This window comes from Siphateles boraxobius, unplaced genomic scaffold (genome assembly GCF_051911475.1).
Source record: "Siphateles boraxobius isolate OS27281-9 unplaced genomic scaffold, OSU_SipBor_1 41, whole genome shotgun sequence".
NCBI classification, from domain to species: Eukaryota; Metazoa; Chordata; class Actinopteri; order Cypriniformes; family Leuciscidae; genus Siphateles; species Siphateles boraxobius.
This window is the reverse complement of record NW_027509042.1, coordinates 16,073,513-16,097,211: the sequence shown is the minus strand read 5'-3', so window position 1 is coordinate 16,097,211 and position 23,699 is coordinate 16,073,513. Positions and strand designations below refer to the sequence as shown.

Here is a 23,699-nt window from a genome sequence, read left to right as displayed (position 1 = left end):
ATTTTTTTTTGCCAGTTATTTATATCTTTTGCTGTTGGGTGTCAGTTAAAATATCAGTTTGCATTTTCAAACATTCCTTTTGCCATTAATTGTAATAATCCAGTCAGGTTTTTGTATGCACAAGGAGTCTGACAACAGCCGGTATGATCTGAAATCACTATCATTGATTCTGTCTGGGATTACATGAAGAGAAAGAAGAGAAACTGCGGCAATGTCTCCAAGACGCTTGAAGAAACTCACCTGCAAAGCTACAGAACTGTGAAAAGTTTTAGGCACTTAAAAATGCTGTAAAGTGAAGATATTTTTCAGAAATAATGTCATAAATAGATTTTATTTATCAATTAATTTCAAGTAAATCAAATCAATATCTGGTATGGCCACCCTCTGCATTTAAAACAGATTTTGTCCTCGGTACACTAGCACATAGTTGTTCAGGTAGCTTTGCAGGAAGGTTTCTTCAAGCGTCTTGGAGACATTGCCACAGTTCTTCTGAATTTAGTCTTTCAGTTTTTTCTGTTTCTTCATGTATGCCCAGAAAGACTCGATGATGGTGAGATCAAATCATACCAGCTGTTGTCAGACTCCTTGTGCATACAAACATCTCAATGGATTACGTATTACAATTAATGGCAAAAGGAATGTTTGAAACTATAAACGGATATTTCCTACTGAAACACTACAAATAACTGGCTTGAAACCTTTTGTGTGTGTACGAGTACCTACTTAACTATATTTTTGGGACAAATTTGAACCCAGAAGTGACCAAAACCTTCAAAGTGACAAAAACCTTCCTCAAAATGACATCCTCATTTGTAAATCTGGTATAAAAATAAGGTAATTAGAGGTTTTTAAAACATGTAAAAATGCAAAATGTTTGTGTGATGGGTAGGTTTAGGAGTAGAGTTAGTGTAAGGGGATAGAATATACAGTTTTTACAGTATAAAATCCATTACGTCTATGGAATGTGCCCATTTAGATAGCAAGTGGTGTTAAGTAAGTAAACGCGTGTGGGTGGGTGTAGATACAAACGTACCTAAGACTTTTGCACAGTACTGTATGTCTAAGCAGCAATGATCTCTGCAAAATGGTTACCTGGTCTACTGTTAGGTGTAGAGGTGGTTTGGGTGCGAGAGAGCTTATTGGCTGAGACTCTGTATAGGGCTCCGCCTATCCACCTCATGCTCCGCCCCCTCCACTGCCTTTCTGGACTAGTCCTTAGCCGATTCTGCAGGAGGATTCTGAATAAAAAGTTGCAAAAACAGAAAGACAAATGATGCAAAGAGATGACCGTAACATTTGAACCAATTATAATCCAAATTTTAGTTTACTACAAGAGTTACCACCCACACATTTTTATTAATTTAATTTTTTTTTCCCTGTGGTACACTTATTACAAATGCACAGTTGGGGTCGGTAAGAGTTTTGATGTTTTTGAAAGTCTCTTATGCTCACCAAGACTGCGTTTATTTGATCAAAAATAATAAATACAACATATTATTACAATTTTAAATAACGTTTTTTAAATTTTAATTCATTTTGAAATGTGATTTATTCCTGTGATGGCAAATCTGAATTTTCAAATGAAATCACATAGTTCTTCAGAAATCATTCTAATATGCTGATTTAATGCTCAAGCATTTTTTGGAACCCATGAAAAAAGTGGAACCAATGATATTTGTTTTCTTTGGATTCTTGTAAAAAAAAAGTTCTTAAAACATCAAGGAAAATTTGATTTCTCAACATCTGCCTTCATTAAGAAACTTTGTTTAAATCTATTTTGTAAGAATCACGTCATTTCTGAATGCTAAATGAAGGCAGCAAGGCAGCTTTTCTTTTTTGCTCTAACCGTCCCTCCTTCAACACCCCCTTCTAATCTCATCCTCACCTTCCCAAACATACCCACACTCTCTCTATCTCTCTCTCTCGCTCTCCTGGCTCCTGTGTCACAGCACTCTGGTAAATTGCTCCTTTAATGGAGGGGACGGCCGTGTGGAAATGGAAAGAATTGAAAAGAGGAGGAAATCATTGAGATAATTGCCAGGGCATGAGGCCAGAGCAGAGAGACTGCCCCCCAAACATACTCCTTGATGCTTCCTCTTCCTCTCAAAAACACACACACTCACTCACACTCTCACTCAATGCTCAAAACCTATAAAAGTTTAATCAATTCTAAAAAATATGTATTTTCTTTACATTAGAAGTGTTCTAATGTAAATTCAATATAACATACTCACTGCTATAAATAAAGAACTACACTTCTGTCAATGCTACATGCTCATTATCATACTCTGTATTATAGACCCGATACCATATAGTAGAGCTGCACGATTATGAATAAATTTAGAATCATGATTGATTTTGTTTCAAATAAAGAAAGATCCCGATTCTCCAACAATTCTGAACAGACAACTAAAGAAAATCACATGTAGTCTACTAGAGGTTCTGACAAAATGTTAATTGCTACAATCTATTTAAAAATGTTTAATTAATTTGAATTAATTATTTAAAAAAACACTAAATAAATACTTATTTAATTACTGGACGAATCAGAGTTTTTGAATGAATCTCTTGAATGATTCAGTGACAAATACATTTTTTTAACAGTCATTTGTTGTCACCACCTAGTGACGTAAAAATGTGATGGTACAATTGTTTTTTTGTAGCGCCAAGTTCCTTTCAAAAGGTGGTTTGCTCTATTTTGATCGCTACCGTATACATCAGTGTTTATATCCAAACTATAAAGCTTAGTTTTATCCCAGTACTTCTGTGATAACAATACTGTGAGGTTGAAAAGACTGAAGCTGCTTTATACTTATAAATGACAACTGCTCTATCAGCGGCATAGCCAACACAGATTTGAATGTTCCGGCATGATTTTGTCAAAGGTTTAATAGACATAGCTGAATCTCTGTCCTTTAGGAAAAAAATTTGCGGGGGTGTTTGAATCGAGATCGCAATCTTTTAAAAATTAATCGTGCAGCTCTACCATATAGTCTTTTCCACCTTTCAAAGTATATATTTCAGACTGATTGTGGGAGAAGTTGTATGTGAAGGAGTGTATGAGAGTAGCAACTCTGTATTAGGAGACATGAACTTTAGTACAAAACGTTTCGAGAGCCCAACAGCAAATCACCTCCAACATCAATCTACAGCCAATACAAGAGCTTCAACTACACAATCTATTGCCTCGGCCAATATGTCCAAACCCAGCCCACACGTGCAGCACAGCACCAACATTGAGCCCGAGCACTCCTACACACACAGAAACCATCACTGGCTTCAATACAAACACACAGTGATAACCAAAAACTTTAATGTAATAGTAAAAATGTTATGATATCGCTAACTAGATTTTTTAATAAACTGCTAAATGTGCATAAAAAAGAATGAAATTTTATATATATATATATATATATATATATATATATATATATATATATATATATATATATATATATATATATATATATATATATATATATTCAACAAAAAATGAAAATTATGCCATCAATATTTGTCTCACTCCAAATCCCTAAGACTTTTGTTTATCTTTGAAACAAATGAGGATATCTTGAGGATACTACTTAAGCGCCATTGAAAGTCAATTTCACCAAAACTTGACACTTTAATAAGTTCAATACATCGTAAAAGTAATCCATATAAATTGTGCGGTCATATTCAAGTCTTCTGAAGAGGCACGATTGGTTTATATGATTTACATATAAATGTTGATCAATGCACAAACATAGAGCACATCAAATATCGTAAACGGAAGATCAAATGTCCATCTTTGACATTCAAGAACCAATGAGGTTTGTTCTTGCATGTCAAGTATGTACTATCAAGCTTGTGTTTACCATATTTGATGGCAGAATTTTTGGGTGAACTGAAGAATTTTTGACATGGTGATATTTAATCCTTCCAATAAAAAGTATTCTCTCTGGTGACATATACAATACTTTTTTTTAAACCATTAAGCTTGCATTTATCCTGTGAATGACTTGACTTGAAATGACCTGAAAACCTGTATGACTTTCTATCTTCTGTGGAACACAGAAGATATTATGAATAACGTTGATAGGAAAATTGTTTCAGTTCCCATTGACTTCTATAGTACAATGGAAGCCTACTGTTTTGTATACCAACACTCTTAAGAACATCATATTTTATGTTTTAACACACGCAAAGACACACGATCAAAGTGCAGAACAACCTGTAGTGCATCTACATCCTTTTAGTTGTAAGAGCTTATCTCGCACATACATCATAACCCACACAGGTCCACAACGGCTTAATGACAGCAGCCATGGGAGCCATAATGAGGCGTAATGGGAGAACAGTTGCTGGCCTCACTGGGGCCCAGGCAGGGCACCCAAGAGCCATAATGGAGCCTAATGTAGCCATGACATGGACTTGGAACATGCAAGGCAGTTAACCCCAGTCTTAGTGAGCCTGTGTGACAAATGGATAAAATATTTAAGGCCTAAACTCAGAAGCAGAGTACATGTATAGCATGCAAATGTTCTTCCGCTAGGCTTTTTTTAAGATGGAGCGAGAGGGAAGCTGTAAACACTAGATGCCTTGTGACCTCTTGGGTCTCTCGTTTTAACTCTGGAAAAGATGGAAATAAAAGTAAAGAAGCAAAGAGAAGAGCTCCAGATGTCCTTGACCCTATAACGGCAATACATTATCTTCAGCCAACCGGCACTCTTTAAATCACAGGTCGCCACAATATACGTACCTTTAGTTGCTGTTCTGGTATCAGTTATGTTTGTGTTTCCGGTTACCGCAGTAACTCAGACTAGAAGGCGTAAGAGCTGATCCGATATCAGAGGCAGAATGAACCAGCCGCACTAAAACACGGGGTCTGGAGGGACATATCACGTTGTCCCATGTATCACTTGAATGGCAGTAGGGAATTATTTTTATGGGACACACGATGGGTTGTAATTGCACTGTTAGAGTAGGACGTGATTTAGCATTTGGGGGCTCTGACCCTGACGCTATGATATAAAAAGGTCTTAGTGCTCCTCCTGAGGGTCTGCTAGGATATAAGAGAGGAGAAGTTTTTACTGAAATATTTGTTTTGTTTTTTTACAGGTGCACTGTATTCCGGAACCTTTTGAGTCAAAAATACTAAGAAAGGTGAATTACTTGAACCTACATAAATCAGAATCAGATTCAGAAAGAGCTTTATTGCCAAGTGTGCTTGCACACACAAGGAATTTGCTTTGGTACTGAGGCTTTCAGTGGACATATACAAATACAAATACAAAAAGAAACATAATACTACAAATTATAAGAATAAAAAATATAAATATATGAGAATAAAAGTATCACAGTTGGGTTTAGTCAGGATAGACATTTTCAGATTATGAACATATTTACAGTGTTTTGAATATTATAAATAAATAAATAAATCTACATTTAAGTATCACCTGAGATGTAGGATATTGCACTAAACAGTGGGAGTATTGCACTTAAAGGCATATGCCTTGGGAGGTGTGTTAACTGTTCAGGAGGGAAATGGCCTGTGGGAAGAAACTGTTCCTGTGCCGAGATGTTCTTGTGGCCAGTGATCTGAGTCGCCGTCTTGACGGTAACAGTTCAAACAGGAGGTGTCCAGGGTGAGTAGAGTCTGTGATGATTTTACCTGCTCTCTTCCTCACTCTGGAAGAGTACAGGTCCTGGAGGTTTGGCAGGGGGGCACCAATGATCCTCTCCGCAGTCCGGACTGTCCGTTGTAGTCTCCTGATGTCAGATTTGGTAGCTGAACCAAACCAGACAGTGATGGACGTGCATAAAACAGACTCCATAACGGCTGAGTAGAACTGAATCAGCAGCTCCTGTGGCAGGTTGAACTTCCTCAGCTGGCGAAGGAAGTACAGTCTCTGCTGGGCTTTTTTCACAACGGAGTCAATGTGATTATCCCACTTCAGGTCCTGAGAGATGATAGTGCCCAGGAACCTGAATGACTCCACTGCTTCCACAGTGCTGTTCATGATGGTGAGTGGGGGGAGTGCTGGGCTGTTCCTCCTGAAGTCCACGATCATCTCCACTGTTTTGAGCGTGTTCAGCTCAAGGTTGTTATAACTGCGCCAGTCAGCCAGCTGTTCAACCTCCAGTCTGTAAGCAGACTGGTCACCGTTTTGGATGAGAGCGATGACAGTGGTGTCGTCTGCAAATTTCAGGAGCTTGACAGTGGGGTCTTTAGAAGTGCAGTCAGTAGTGTACAGGGAGAAGAGCAGTGGGGAGAGAACGCACCCTTGGGGGGTGCCAGTGCTGGTGGTGAGAGTCCTGGATGTGTGTTTCCCCAGTCTCACTCGCTGCTGCCGGTCCGTCAGGAAGCTGGTGATCCACTGACAGATCGAGTATGGTATGGAGAGCTGGGTCAGTTTGGCTGTGAGAAGATCAGGCATGATGGTATTGAAGGGGGGATGGTGACTTGTAGTTGGTGATGTTCCTCAGGCCATTCCAGACTGATGATGGGTCGTTGGATGAAAACTGTTTTTTCAGTTTTTCAGAGTAGTTCCTTTTAGCAACTCTATTCTCCTTTGTAAGTCTGTTTTTGGCCTGGTTATACAAGATTTTATCCCCACTACTGTAGGCATCCTCTTTGGCATGACGAAGGTGTTTGAGTTTCCCAGTAAACCACGGTTTATCATTAGTAAATGATAAGAATGTCCTGGTAGGAATGCATGTATCCTCACAGAAACTTATATATGATGTTACAGTATCTGTGAGCTCATCCAGATCGTTGGTAGCAGCTTCAAAAACAGTCCAATCAGTGCAATCAAAGCAGGCTTGAAGATCCTGCTCTACTTCATTAGTCCATCTTTTTACAGTCCTTATTACAGGTTTAGCTGATTTCAGTTTCTGCCTGTAGGTCGGTATGAGATGAACCAAACAGTGATCAGAGAGCCCCAAAGCTGCCCGTGGGAACGAGTGATGAACATTTTTTATTGTGGTGTAACAGTGGTCCAGTATATTACTGTCTCTGGTGGGACATGTAACGTGCTGTCTGTATTTTGGTAGTTCACGGGAAAGATTTGCTTTGTTAAAATCCCCAAGAATGATAAGAAGAGAGTCTGGGTACCTTTGTTCCGTTTCAGCTATTTGTTCAGCCAGCTGTTGTAGCGCCGCGCTCACGCATGCGTCTGGAGGGATGTATACATTCACGAGAATGAAAGAGGAAAACTCCCGAGGCAAGTAAAAGGGTTTACAGTTTATGAAATGTGCCTCTAAATTAGGAGAGCACATCTTCTTCAGTGTTGTTTCATCTGAACACCAACTTTCGTTAATGTAGAAACACAATCCACCACCTCTCATTTTCCCCGTCAGCTCCGCGATGCTATCCGCACGGAACAGCTTGAAGCCTGGCAGATGTATTGCGTTGACCGGTATGGCTTCACTCAGCCAGGTTTCAGTGAAGCACAGAGCAGCAGAGTTTAAAAAATCCTTGTTAGTGCGGGTGAGGAGAAGTTGTTCATCCGTTTTGTTAGGAAGGGATCGGAGATTCGCAAGATGAATACTGGGAAGTGCAGTGCGCAGGCCGCGCTCGCGGAGTTTAACCAGCGCGCCGGCGCGCTTCCCGCGTTTGCATCTGATCCCGCGTTTGCTTCTGACCGCGCGTTTGAACAACAACGCTTCCCCTCCGACGAGAATGTCCAGCAAAACGTCTGAATAATCAAAAACTGTAGAAAAGGTTTCTGGTGTGTGTTTCCTAATGTCCAGTAGTTCGTCTTTGGTGAAACTGATAGGAAAAGAATGACTAAATGCAGAAAAAACAAACAAAAACAACACAATAGCTGGAGAGCCCCACACCGAGGCAGCCATCTGCGGCGCCATCTTGTATATTAAAACCCAAGTTAGACAAACAGAATTCCCCCATATGTTGTCCCAAATAGTCAAACAGTTGTCTGAACAAAGAATTTGGAAATTAACATTATTGCTAAAAGGATTTGAGTCCTCATCAAGCATTGCGGCATGACTAAATGATGTGGTTACTGTTATAGGATTGTTGAATTGCTGTTTGCTGACTTTTCCTTATACCTTGTCGTTTTGCTTATACCTTGTCGTTTTGTCATAATTTGTTAGTTATTTGTTACGTTGTGATGTTAAGAGCTCATTTTTACATTTCTTGATAGTTACGGTACTTGAGAGTGAAGCTTTCTATATGCAACCTTCTAAAACTTGATATATTTGCTTTGTAAGGTCAAAGCACTTTTATAAACAAAGAAAACATTTCACGGCTGAATGAGGCATTTTGCATTTAGCGTACGACTGTTAATTACGCACATTTGTAAGACAATCGTTGAGGGGGATCTAAAAATCTGAATGCATCAAACTGCATTGAATTAAGTTCTCTCAACAATTAATTTATTAGTATGCTCTTGATAAGGCGGGATGAAATGCAAAAAAGTACCAGATGTGCTGATGATGACCCATCCCTCGAGGGGCCGGAGCGAATCTGTGTTTTTGTCCCTTTAATTCATTCTGTCAAAATAAATGCTTTTACAGCAACCATCTCTGAGGCATCATGATTTTTATCACTCCCACTAGACACAAATCTCTGTTTTGCTAGTATGTGGCATATTTAGGGGGCACAGTAAGCAACCATCAGCAAGGATGAGCGCCGGGGACTTACACCTGTGTCAAGACAAAAACACATCAGTACTGGTGCATGTGACGGTCAGGAGAAGAATGCATATGCTGGCCAAACAATTAGTGTGTATTCACGTCAATTAAGTTAAAACCTTTTAACTGTAAGAAAAGTTCTACTCACAAAAAAATAGTCGTCGATCACCAGGCCGCTTTCGATTATACAGACTAGCGTTCTCACATGAGAGTATGTGCATGCATGTCCAATATAGTATGTGTGTCTTGAAGTGTTTTCGACCGCAGGACGAGCGCAGATGAAGGAGAGAGCGAATCAGCACTCCGGCAGGGTGATTAACGATGTGACTTTTGTTTTGGTGACGGGGAGGAATTCACAGGCCGCACGGGCATTCACAATAATGCTTGTCTTGTCTATTTGGCTGCAGAGAAAGCATTAGTAAGCTCATCCTGAAGAATAGACAAAAAGAGTTACCCTTGAAATGAGCTAGCTGGTTTCACTTAACCAATTTTCCTTGTGTAAATGAGTTTTTTGCCTGTAGCAAAGTAGATAATGAGGGGAAACTTAAGTGATAACCATATTAAAGACTATTAGAGAGGGAAAACACTTAAAACGTTAGGGAAAAAAATCAACAGCTTAAGGGCAAACAAGTGGTCACGAAAGGGGAGAGGACTGAGGGACATGAGGTAAATTAGACATTTGTCATAATCAGGGTTGGAAATTAAGTTTGCCACCAGCCAAATGTGTCTGGTGGTGGGTATTTTTGCCTATTCCACCAGCCACTGTTATGGGTGGCACATTTCAGATTGGACTATGGCAATAAATGCTCTTGCTAAGTATCAGTGATGCACACTTGTAGAAGTAACACATTTGATTGCATCTTGAAAAACGTGAAATGAATAGCAATTGTGGCACAAGTCTTACTGACTGTTTGGATCTTGAGTGCCATTTACAGGTAATGAACACTTTGTGCACAGCACTGTCAATAAACAACAAACTAACAAACAAAAAACCTTGCTTCTGTAGCTTCAGCATAGCAGTACTACAGATATTGTTGGCAAAATGCTTGTAATCTTCCTCATTTATAAGTTGCTTTAAAATAAATTAACATTTGCTTGGTTTTCAAAAAAAGCTATTTCTATCTTTTTCATTATTTCATTGTATTTTATTCCATTTCAAATAAATGCTGTTTTTGTATATTAGAATGATTTGTATAGGGTTTTTTTTTTTACTGTAAAATTTTAGCCTTGGTGATGGGCATAAAATGCTTCTTTCAAAAACATTTAAAAAGTCTTACTGACCCTGAGATTTTAAACGGTAGATGCATAGGATAAACAAAAAAAAAAAGTTAAAAAATAAAATAAAACTGGGCATTCATAAGCCACTCTGGGTGGTAGGTAGAAAGTTTTGGTTATTTCCCACCTTGGTCATCATCAACATTTGTATGAAAGTGTTATACCTCATAATACATGGCAATACTCAACTTTCAAACATTTCTTGGTGTTAATACCTGAGCTCTTACGCTCTATTGCTCTATACCTTGTCCTTTAGCACTCTCAATTATCCTGTTCTCCCTCATGCTCCCCTCCCTTCTCTCCCTGGATGGGTGGATGAGATGAATGGAGAAGTGGTAAAGAAGAGGAGAGGGGAACAGCGCTGCAGCATATCCTGTGCTGATCAATACCAGAGCACTAAACCTGATGAGGGCCACGCCGGCCACTCCACCCACACTGAGAGAGTGCATGACCATATGTGTGAGAGTGCGTCGACCAGAGAAAATAAAAGCTAAATGTTATTATTGCTTTTTTGTTGTTTCTCAGGCGTGAATAGAGTTAGAGTTCAAGGAAACTTCAGGAAGAAATGTGGCTTCATACATTGCATAATAAATAAATGAATGTGTGTTCTAAAAAATATTCTACAAAAATAAGGGTTGCACAAATAATCTGAAAAAATAATTGAGATGAGATGATGATGAATAATATGATTTTGGCTGCTTTGATTATCTGTGTCATTGCTCGCTCTCTGTGTGTAATTGATTCCAATATATAAAACAGCAATAAATGATAGCATTTGAATCAATCAAGTTGTAATTATTTAATGAAAATTGTATTAATTTAAAAAAAAAAACGTAATATGAATAAATAAAATTAATATCAATATGAATAATTAGTCAACAATATTAATATTTATAAAAAACAGAAATATTAATAAAATATCAAATTAATATTTGTGATTACAATATGAAGAGACATCAATATCACAAGTATTTTATTTTAATGTATCTTTAATATAATTAATATTATATATAATATAATATATACAAGTAATAGACTGGAGAAATGGCTGCTTAAAATTTGCTTTGCCATCACAGGAAAAAAAATAAATTTTATGGATATGGATAAAAAAATATTAAATGATTTCAATAATATAATTTGATTTGATAATACTGATTATTGATATTACATGAATCATTATTGATATCAATAATATTAATATAAAATTCATATTTGTGATGACAATTTCACTTAATATCACAAGTATTTTATTTTAATGTAAGTTGTATTAATACATTTATGACATTACCATTGATAAGATTTGAGACATCATTAATTTTAATAGAAATATTAATGATAAAATATAAAGTAATGTTATACAATTATTATAACAATTATGATTTTTGTGATAATGCATCCCTATACATCCCTTACATCTTAAGTGGAGGTATGGTGAGCCACATCCAAAGAGAAAAACAAACTCTACACTTACAATAAAAAAAAAGAAAAATGAGAAAGACAAAAATCCAGAAAAGAAAGAACAAAACAGAGAGTGTGTAATGGGGGAGGGCAGTTTGTATGCATGCGTGTGTGCATATGTGCGTGTGTGTGTGTGTGTGTGCACACAGACTCATGTAATTTACGCCCAGGCGTCCATGCTTTACGGCTTTCTTAATTCAACTCCAGCTACTATTAATGTAGTTAATGTTAAGATTATATCTATTTTCTGGTGGCTGCCGGGGATTTACGAGGTCCTTTCCTCCCCCACCCGGTCCCCTCAAACACTCAATCACCAGACACAGCCGCACTGCTGACTACACACACCCACCGCACTCCAGCTCGCTGCGCCGGACGCCGGGTCACTGCACGGAAGGGTGAGGGGCTAAAGAGCCCCGCGTCTGTCTGCTCATGTGTGAGGCTCTGCTCTGCTCTTTCTCCTGTTTGGGCTCAGGGTTGGTGGACTGTGATCGGCCATCTGTGTGCGTGTTTGTTAACTAAAAAAAAATAAAAAAATAAAAATCACAACACCTCGAGTCTCTCTTCATTAAGTAAAGCATGTTGTGTAGCAGCATCACAGGTTCAATTCCCTGGGAGAGCATGTACTGGCAAACTGAACAACTTGAATGCACAGTAAGTCGCTTTGGATAAAAGCGTAGGTAATGTCTGCCAAATGTGTAAATGTAATAAGAACGTGGCAGATGGCCATACTCTAAAATACTCTAAAAATAAGCATCACCAATGAATGAATGAAAGAAAGAGGGATGGATCGTTAAAAATCGTCCTTTATCTTCGCACCCCCCATGCTATCTCTCTCTCCTTCTCATTTCCCTCTCTCTTGTAATATTTCACAATGCGTCACATAGGTTCAAATTGAAAATCCCTTGATGAATCAATATTTATTGCAGGCAGCTAAATGAATGGCGGTAAGTCACCGCAGCTCAAAGGCAGTCTGAAGCAAATCGTGCATCTCACAAAATCTGCATTACACAAATGAAGCCCTACAAACACACACTCGTTTACCCATTAAAATCCCAAGAGGACTGCCCCGAGCAAATATAAATGACATAAATGAAGTATCAACGACCTGCACACAAAGTTGCAAAAATTGCCCATGCTGCATATTATTAAATATTTTAGTTTCTAAAATACTATTTTAGATTTTAGTGTAAAATTTGGACAGTATTTTGTGTACAGTATTTTGAAAATGCTGTGACTGGTCACAATTTTCTGGTTGGTGTCTTTTTACCACCTTTAAGAGAGAGACTACAAACATTTGTAAATTAATTTTTGCAGAACAATTTCAGTGATCTGCAAAATTGTTCAAATGTAGCCTCTCAATTAACATTATCCTTTGGATGAGACGTAAAACCGAGGTCCTGACTCTCTGCTGTCATTAAAAATCCCATGGCACTTCTCCTAAAGAGTAAGGGTGTAACCCCGGTGTTCTGGCCAAATTCCATCCATTGGCCCTTGCCAATCATGGCCTCCAAATAATCCCTGTCCACTGAATTGGCTCTATCACTCTCTCTCCTCTTCACCTATAGCTGGTGTGTGGTGAGCGCACTGGCACTGTTGTACTGTGGCTGCCGTCACATCATCCAAGTGGATGCTGCACACTGGTGGTGGTTGAGGAGAGATTCCCTGATATGATTGTAAAGCGCTTTGGGTGTACAGTAGTACATATGAAAGCGCTATATAAATTCCTCATTCATTCAATATGAGGGTGTAAAATCTACTTACTATATACTACACACTTTTTTAGTAGCCCTTCCACAAAGCAATTAGGCTACACTTTTAGTATAATATTCACAAGTTTCTTAGGAAGTGTAATGTAAAGTGTTTTCTCACAAATGAATTACAGATTAATCTGAAAAGAGCTAGAAATTAAATTACACCAACAAGGAATATATCTAAATCCAAACTATACAGAAACAGTGTTAAATACTTGTGGCCAGGCCACTGAGGTCAAAATGTCATTATCTTTTCAATAATGAGCTCAGATGAGAGTCTGACCTGCAGACCTGTTAATCATCTATTTGTAGACCAGCTGTTAGACGTCTGTCGGCCAAAATGTTCTCAATTGCCATGTGATGACTACATATACAGTACCCCCAGTTTTACTTAATCAGTATGTCTCCTTTGCAGGATTATTGCCATTTAAAATTAAAAAAAAAAATCAAAAAAAAAAAATATTATATATATATATATATATTTATATACACCCACACACATATATATTGTTTAATATATATATATACGTTTTTATTATCTCTGAGCAATCATGTCCAACCTAAATGAGAGCAAACACATAAGGCACTTATCCTCAAGAAACTATTATCAACTTGTATGATATGAGCAGGGATCACTACATTACTAGATTTAAAACCCATGGACATAAACAGATCAGCTCTCCCAACTTCCTCTCTCTTCATTAACATAAAGTTACAGCTGCTTAAGCAGCCAATCGGATATTCAGAGTGATATCATGCACCGATGCGGCTTGAAAGGACCAGAAAGAGTGATTTTGGTTAGAGCTATCCACTCAAGGCAGTGTAAAGCAATCCTCACTAAGGCAGAACAGACCAGACAGACAGTAAAAGAGAGCAAGAAAGATAAAAGAGAAGGTTATTTTGTTTAATGTGGCACACTTCTTAACATATAACACCTATAATCCACAGTCTCTTTTTTATACATGGCTAAACCAGGGCCACACAGCAGGGGGATTTATGAAGATCATTTTAACTCTGTAGATAAGAGGGGGAATAAAAAATTTACACCCATACGCATGAGTGCTTCATTTACACCCTTAAGTGAATAAGATTTCTCAGTGGCCTCCTATCAGACAAAAGCTAATGCCATACAGACACAGCAGTGACCCATCTTCCTTTTCTGTCTTTCTATAAAGAATTCACAATCTAGAAGCTTTCCAAGCTCTCTTAATTTTACTTTAAAGTCTCGTACTCAGATTCTCTATATACTTCAGCCATGTCAGACCCTTTTCACAATGGCAACGTTAATGCAAGGTTTTATAATCTGTTAGTTAAATCCGTTTTCATTATGAAAAAGAGTAACAAATGCATTCTATAATTAAATTGACTCCCTCAAATTTTCAGGACTCACAACCAAATTTTGAAAGAGTCTCTGGTAAAACTGTGCTATGTGAACTGAACCCCACTGGAGAACTAGACACCTCATATAGTGCAGCAGCAAGACACTCTCTTTCACAAACAAAGAAAGTTTTTCATTTGAATCAGAACCTGTTCTTCTTCCATGAGCACCACTGTATCAACATGTCTAAGGCATGTTTGCAAACTGTTATGCCACAGCTCTGACAGGAAAAGCTTTTCATATAACTTCTGTTCACACAGAACAGGTTTTCTCATTCCACTGCGCTCCATTGTTTTTCTATGTAAAAATTTGTTAGATAGACCTCTTTGATTGTTGCAGTCGTTTCTCGTTCTAAAGATGTTATACATATATAAAAAAATATTTCAAGGCATCATTGGCCATTAAAAGCCTGTTTCAGTGACTACCCACATGTACACATGATCATCCCGTATTACATCTTTATGGTGTAATATTATGGTTCCAGTAATAGATTACCATGACGAGCGGCACCTTCTCTCTGTCATTATCAGCGGTGATGAGGCAGTTAGTTATGGTTCTGTGTGGCGTTATTAAGGGCCAGGCGGTTATTTAATCTTTTATTAGGCACTGAGACACTGATAAAAACATTGAATGTCAACAGAGAGGTTTTAATCAGTCTGGTAATTGGTTGTGCCGGACTGAGATTGCGAGTGGGATGCACGCACAAAATTTATGATGGGACGAAGTCATTTAAATGAGCCTTGTTGAAGAGGAGACAAACAGGAAGTGGATCAAGTGCTGATCATTTCCACCTCCACCAGAAAAGCACCCAATCACGTACCTGGCAGAATGTACTCTCTTGACCCTGAAGGATTGGATTGTATGTGCTCTGCGTGTGTCGATCTTGTAGCGCGTTTTGATGACCCGATGTGATGCCGGGCTTCGGACTGGCGAAGAGGTGGGGGCTGCAAAGGAACAGACAAATCATGGAAGGGAATTAATGGTTGACATGTCAATTCGCTGATCAATAATGCTTAATCACCTAATGATGCTCGCATAAGCTATAACTGAGTCATTAGTTAGTCAGCCTGTGGTTCGCACAAACTCCAGTTAGAGATAGACACTTTTTACATTTTACACACACACACGCATGCACATACACACACGCACACACATTATCACCAGATGCACAAACACTCTCTCTCAAACACCTACAATGTAGTATTAACATGTTTGGTATCTGGATTACTTGCATGTGAAAATTGCCTGGATTCCCTTTTATCATGAAAATACAGTTAAGTGCAAGACGTGCAGCGCCAATCAGCCATTTACATAACGTTACAATGAGGACACTATTGTAATTGAATGTTGCAAATTATTTGTGCTTTAATTGCCCATGTTTCAGCGTTGTTGTTTCGGGAAGAGCGCATCCATAACGTGCGTTCAGAACATGCTCAGTTCACGTGCGCATTCATGTCCTTTTGTGCAGATGTGAGTTTTAATATTACTTTTATGTTGTATATATCTGATTAATCTCATATTAGGTTGTTGTTGGTTGAGTTTATTAACCAGCTACTGTAGCAAAGCGCTTCTGTTTATTGGTGTTCATTCACTCAGTTTCAGCTGAAATGTAATGCCCGACATTACTGACTAAGATTGGGTTATTTGTGCAGATATAATTTATGTTACTTTTAAACAGCACGACACTACAAAAGCAAATAGACCCCACTATAATCAGTAATGCTGTCCAACACTTGACAAGACACGACAAATCACAGACACTAAACTCACAACCCGCTTGCACAACTTCTACAACAAAGAACAAATGGTTTTGTAACATTCGCTTTGTTGCGTCTAGTAGAGAGTGCGGCCGTTGTGCCCGGGACACAGTGAAAAGACAAGAAAATATGATGAGGCATATCTCGCCCTCGAATTAATGCTGGGTCATGAAGAGAGGGCACAGTGTGTTGTGCCTCAAAATATTGGCTTCAAGCTAAGACACCACTTAAAACCTGTTGAAGTTGATAAGTTGTAGTACTGTATTAATTACAATGTTTCAAATAAATCCTATAGAATTATGCAAGCAAGGTCATGTCTGAGAGTGTGTGAGGTCATTAGAGTGTGGGTACATGTAAGTGTGGGGCTTGAAAACATTTTTCTCTACAGAAGAGGGGCCCAGCAGAAAAAGTTTGGGAACCACTGGGTTAAGTGTCACCAAATGTGATTTGGTCACTGAAATTTCATGATAATGCTAGGTGTAAAGGGAGTCATTAATATACATAAAAATACGGCACTGAACACAGACAGAGGCACAGAGGGTGTCATCTAAACTGGCTCCGTGAGGTCTGAGTCTTCTCTACGGGACACACACATTTAGACATACACCCACAGGCGCACACAAACTCTTCCTCTGGCAGGTGCGCTCCTTAATAAGCCGCACATGGAAAAATGACTGAATAACAAAGGCTGAATTTTTATCAGCCTAATAAATCATATCCGTCTCTCCACCCCAACCCTTTCTTTCCCCCTCCCTCTAAGTCTTATTCCTTATATCATTTCACAGATCCATCAGAGAGGCGGAGGAAAGGATGTGCAGAAGAGAATAAGTGTGGCTTTTATTTATTTCTTTCTGTATTCATTTATCCATCATGTTGCTTTATGAGTGGCTGGGTTCAAGTGACATGCATGTATGGGGGCTGAGTAAAAGATGGACTCGGCATGGCAGCTTTCCCTCTTTGCTGCTGTACACAAGAGGTAAAAACACCAAAGATTTATTCCCAGCAGCTACAATTTAGCATGTTAGACAAGCCAACGGGAGAATGGAATTACTTAAAGATCTTAAGAAAATCAGAGAGGGTTACTGGAGGAAAAAGACAAAGCAGAAAGGCTTTGGCTGAAACTTTAATTTAATCATTTACAACTGCTTACAAAAAGGTTGTATTTGTTAACAGATGGTATTTACTTTAAAAATAATTATAGGGAAGGCAGATTTAGCAAGAGTTAAATTAAACATAAATTCTCAGTTGTGCTCCTTTAATGGGTCTCAGAATAAGAACACTTGAATGAAAGAATAAATTAAGTAATGAAGGAAGAAAGGAAGGAATGATAGAGGAAAGGCATGAATGAAGAAAGGATATGAATACAAAAAGGGATGGAAGGAAGATAACTAATGTAGAGGGAAGGGGAAAAGGAAGGAAGGAAGGAAGGGCAGATGGAAGGAAGGAAGGAAGGAAGGAAAAAAGAAGTGATAGGAAAGGAAGGAAGGAAAAAAGAAGGGACAGGAAAGGAGGGAAGGAAAGAAGTAAAAATGAAAGGACATAAAAGGAGGGATGTTAAAAGAAAGGAATGAATGAATTAATTAATAGGAATTGAAGGAAGAAACGAAAGGTAGGAAAAAATTAAAAGAAAGAAAGATAGGCCGGAAGAAATGAAGGTAATGATGAATGGGCAGGAAAGAAGACAATATGAATTAGGGAAAGCAAATACAAATGTAATGTTTTTGATAATATTCCTTTACCTGGTTATTTGACCATAATGTTACAATAGAAACTCACATTTCCTGTATGAATAGAAAACCTTCCACCCCCTATTATTCCCTGTCTTCTACTCCAGGGTGCCCCTCTCCATTTATCACCGAACCCATACACACACACTTCCATATCAGCCAGGGAATTCATCTTCGACAAACATTTACCAATGATCAAATCTCTGCAAAATATGGCCTAAAAATAGAGCACAGCAGAGTGATGTGTCCAACAGTACAACTGTGTGTAATATGGACCATTTATGAGTGTTTATGTGCGCTTTATGTGAAGGAGTGTTTGAGTTGTGGAGTATATGACCAGACTGCATAAGTGAGGGAGCAAACACACATGTGTGGGCCTCTGTCAAGGGGTCATGTTTCTGAGGCTGCGAGATTAGTTGTCTAGCTCAAAGTCACTTTTTCACACACCTCTCATCTGTACCACCAATGTCGGACCTGCCTGTGTCCCGGCGGATGACAAATATGGCTTGTCAGAGAGCTTGTGTCTTACACAGCCAGCCGTATACTACGCACTTCACTGTATTGTTCCACCTTACCTATTGTTTAATGATAGCGCCGCAGAATTGATGCCGCCCATGTCTTTGAGAGCATGTGTGTGGCCGGTTTAGTCAAGAACTGCACGCTAGGTACCAAAGCTGGGGCTATGGTCCCTGTCAAGACACTTTATTGATGTGTGTACTCGCAAGTGTGTGTATATGTGTGTGGTAAAGCCTTGTCAGTGGCCTATTAGAGGGAAGATTGAGACTCCACTCGGCACAGACTCACTCAACCAACACAACCTGCTGGGCTTTACAATCAGGCCTGGGGACTCATCCATCGCCTGCTGACACACCGGCCCCGCACCCGCGGCTCCTCAGACGGCCGATTATTTACTCAACTCACTTCGGCTTCAGCGCTGCGAGCTCACACCTTTATCTATCCCTCTCTGTCACATGCACATACTTATTTTTCTGACAGGTTCCCATGTTATTTTTCTGTCTACTCTCTGGATTTTATGTTGGGCTACTTGGGATAACTGAGTGGTGATGTTAACGTTAACAGGAAACTATTTTTTTAATTTTTTTTATTTTGTATTTTATCTGCATACACCCAATTAGAGGTTTGGTAGTCACCAATTTTAAGGTGGCAGTCTAGTTCAGTTTTCCCAGATGTGGGAAGGGATGGAAGGCAAAGTAAGGTAGGTATATAGATAAGAAGGAAGGAAAGGATGGAAGACATTTAAGATAGATAGAGAGATAGATAGATAGATAGGTTTTAAGGGGGAAAATGAGGAAAGAAATGAAGGGAGTGAATTAAGAAAGATAAAGATAAGGCAATTAAGGTAGGTAGGTAGACAAGTATGTGGGAAGGAAATAATGATTAATGGTAGGAAATAAAAGTTGGATGGAACAAAAGAGAAAGTAACAGTCAAAGTTGTTCTTCGGTTGACCCGAGTTCGAGTCCTGGCTTGTGGTCCTTTTCAATCCTGTCCCATTCTCTCTTTCTCTTTCTCTTTCTCTCTCTAGATAAAGTTAGAAATGCCAAAAACATATGTTTAAAAAAAGGTGCGGAAGGAAAAAAGTCTGGAAGAAAAGGTGGACTCAAGCTGCACTACTTGTCCTAACATGTTCCCTGGAACTGAAATGGAGATAAACACAGTGTGACAACTGCTAGTATTTATTTCGCACTTCTGGAATGTTCCCTCTACTCCTCATCAAATGTTATGACAGGCCAGCAGTGACACCCTGCATCCTCTTAGGGATTATCAAGCTGTGTCATCTCATGTTCTCTGATCCCCTCTCCAAATTTGACAACTAATTCCGTTTAACAGCAGTCCGATTCTTTACCGTTCCATCTCTGTCACATCATTAATCTCATTATTGACAGCACGAGATACCCCTCCTACTTCTGCAGCAATCCCCCAGGGTCTCATCCTCTGATTCCCAGTGGGATGGCACAGCTGCCATTAAATGCTTCTCCGGTAAACCAGCAACACTTAACACTGCTATCAAACTAGTGTTAAGGCAGTGCAGAATCTTGTGGGACAAAACAAGTGTAGCCGAAATGGAGTGTGGCATAGCTACGGAATGATTTAGGGGTGGGCGATTTGCTGGTTGACACAATTATTAATCATTAGTTAAGCATTAGTAAACAGGTAATTCATCATTTATAAAGCATCAATAGACATTAATAAGCAGTTTATAAATACAGCTATAAATGTTTTTTCTTGATTTATACGCATATCTATAATGTGTTTAATAATTGTATTTTCATACTTTCTAAATGAAGTATAGCATTGTTTACAAACCAGTTATTTAAGAGTTGTCAGTGGTTCATAAGATCACTTAGAAAGTGTAAGTAAATGGAGTAAATTCAGGTAGTTATAAAGCATTTAGTAGTGGTCAGTTAACTATTTTTGTGAGCTCATCTAAAGTGAGGACTATTCATGCCTTGTAAAGCATTTATAAAGGAGATTAAAAGACTCAGTTATCTTCTAAACAGAAAAATGAAACAAACACAACAGTGATACAGAACATAGAAATATTTAACAGCCTTGAAATCTCCTTTATAAATGCTTTACAAGGCATAACTAGTCCTCACTTTAGATGAGCTCACAAAAATAGTTAACTGACCACTACTAAATGCTTAATAACTACCCGAATTAACCCTGAATTACAGTATAAATACATGTTAAAAAAGCATCTATTAACACACTAAGTAACTATTACTATATGTCTGAATAATAAGATGTATGAATGTACATTTAAATAGTTTATTAATCATTTACTTACACTTTTTTAAGTAATCTTATGAACCACTGACAACTCTTAAATAACTGGTTTATAAAAATTGCAATACTTCATTTAGAAATGATAGATTGATCATTAATAAAGTATGAAAATACAATTATTTAAACACATTATATGCTTTGAAATCAAGAATAAAGCATTTATAGCTGTATTTATAAACTGCTTATTAATGTCTATTAATGCTTTATAAATGATGAATTAACTGTTTACTAATGCTTAACCAATGATAATTAGCGTGCAGTTATTAGAAAGTGTTACCTATATGGGTTAAATAGATTACTTTATACTTAATAATTTATGCTAATATGTCTTATTTCTAGTGCTTGAAGTTTTTCAGGTAGGCCTATTTCTTTGGACTAATTGTGTTTGTGGTAATATTGCTTGTAATTGTTTTTTTTGTTTTTAGTTAGTTAGATTGTCTTAGCTTGAGTTTTTTTTTTTTTTTTTTTTTTTTTTTTTTTTACATAGGCTAGTATTAGTTTTTTGTGATATTGAAATTGGTGACACGAATTATGAAATTCGAATGGTATCAAACCTTTTTAAAGTAAAATGAACTATATTGTGATATATATTGTTATCGTGAATTAAAATAACTCATTTCATGATATAAGATTATGGTCATAATGCCCCTAGTCTGATTGTACTCTGCATGCCTATCTTTTTCTTCCAAGCTATTTCGTCAATGATTTTAAGTGCCTCTGTTATGGGACAGCTGTTTAACAGGCATTCCTGAAACCATATGTGAAGGCAGTGTCATTGTATCATATTTGGCAACCAAAATAAGGCCAAATAGAGAGAAGGGGATGCAGTTGAACTCCCCATTTCAATGTCCTGGAAAGAAAAATACTGGGTTAATAATATAAGTAAATTGAAATTGTATCTTGATTTGTAACTTGATTGTGCAAGGCTTCCAGTATTATTTCCATATTTTCACTTATCATAATCATTTGTAGCACAAGTAGTTACTGCACTTTATTGTTTTTATAGTTATTAACCTATAACATCTAATGAATCTGAAGTATTGCATTCACTGAAAACAGTTTATTTCCATGTTTGCAAAATAAGGTGGAAAGTAACCTCACTTGTCTGCGTTCAGCTCAGGTTCAACAGTCTGCATGACATAATTGCTTCATCAGCACAGGCCTGATTTCCACGCACAGTGGGTCTAATTCACTAACCATGGGTACACACAAATATGTGAGTGAAATCTGTGTTCAAACGTTTTCACAAACAAATCATGAATCAAAAATGTAGCAACGCCTGAAACCGCATATAAGCAAAATAACACTTTCTCTGGATGGCCTTATAAATGTGCCAATATGAAAATGATATATATTTTATCATTAACAGTTAAAGAGTTTTTGCTGCAAGTTTCCTTGAAAAAAATGCATGTGTAGCTACAGCTGGCTAATTAGAGGTTTGTAATCTGGGTCTGTATAAAAGGTGTTTGTTGTGTTTGAAACTGTTTTGAGGATGGCACACTTGGCGTTGCTTGAGGATCTTGATGCACATGCTCTCAGACGAGAGTGCATCTTTAGAGTATGTCATATATTGCTGAGAGTAATGAAAGACTGTAAAAAGGAAACGCTCCGTGGAAAGCCCTATTATGGAGATGGTTTCGCTATGTTTTATGCAAATGACTAACCTCGGTCCACACAGTCGCTCATTTCGAATGGTCCAAATTCATTAACATTAGAACGAGAATAGGAACAAACTAATGTGTGTATGCAAAAATGTATGTGAGGAGTTCTTCTGTGCAGCCTTGTTTGCTTGCATACCAGATTTAGGGACACTCCCAGACACAGAGTTGTATTTCTATGAATACCAATAATCCATACAATTATTAGTGAATGAGACCCACTGTCTGCATTCAACCCAATTTTTGTCTGCACGGACTTGAGCACAAACAGTGCATAGGCAAGTGATTTGAGTACTCAAAAACAAAGGTCCAATAGGTCGTTTTTACACGCCAAATGCATCCATCTGTGCTGACTGTAAATGGAGTGTACTTGGGCACTCAACTGTGCACTAGACAGAGAGGAAGAGAGAAAACTAAGTATACCCAGGTCTTTACAGTTATTTTAAAGGGGTCACTTCAGGATTTAGCATTAAGCTTTGTATCAGTAGAAAACCAGTAGTATTTTCAAATTACCGTGCAAATTTTGCTTTCTGCAGTCGCCATTCATTGTTTACATGCACACCTTTTGTTTCAATCTAACTGAATTCATTCCGATTGGTGAATCTGAATGTAATGTTTACATGAACGCTAAACAATTGATCGGTTGATGTGCGTTTTAACATTGCTAAGAAAATTCCCGCTCCTCCGTGAGAGATACGAGACCAGTGCGTCTCACAGGTGTCGCTCATCAGTAATCACGCCAGCGGCCTCGCGCCGTTCTCCCGCGGCCCTCAGTCTCGTCCTGCACGCCACAGTAAACATAATGAATGGCGACTGTAGAACGCAAAAGCCGAATCCCAGACATTATGGGCGATCTCGAAAACCCGGGCAGACTCATCACACTCATCATGGAGACTCACTAGTAGCCTAGCCTTGTTGTTTAACATCTGCGCTCTGTTACCGGTAGGCATGGCCTCCTAGGGCAGCGAAGCAATTGAATTCTGGGAGTTGTTGTCTTTCATCCACATAAGCAAAAAATAAATTTCTTCTACATAAATGACCAATTTTAAATACACATTCATCTTCCCAGAGGTGAAGTGTCCCTTTAATTAATAGGAAAACATGCTGCGAGAAGTGACATTAGGTGCACTAAATTGGCAGATTACCATAATGTCTAAGAGTGTCCCTAAATCTGGTATGTAAGCAAACAAGACTGCGCAATATGGTGACATTTGCTCTCTTAGGACGGGTGTGAGGAATTAGAGAAAGA

The 23,699-nt window shown here is 38.2% G+C and overlaps 1 protein-coding gene across 1 annotated transcript in view; it reads right to left on the bottom strand.

The window, feature by feature from the left end:
• Positions 1 to 23,699, bottom strand: part of zc3h3 (zinc finger CCCH-type containing 3) — a 76,578-nt gene that overhangs the window by 20,638 nt on the left and 32,241 nt on the right. The window contains exons 4-5 of the mRNA XM_077198621.1: positions 15,320 to 15,443; positions 1,093 to 1,238 (exon numbers count right to left, since the gene is read on the bottom strand). Coding sequence (XP_077054736.1) covers positions 1,093 to 1,238; positions 15,320 to 15,443 — 270 coding nt within the window. The remainder of the gene's footprint in view (positions 1 to 1,092; positions 1,239 to 15,319; positions 15,444 to 23,699) is intronic.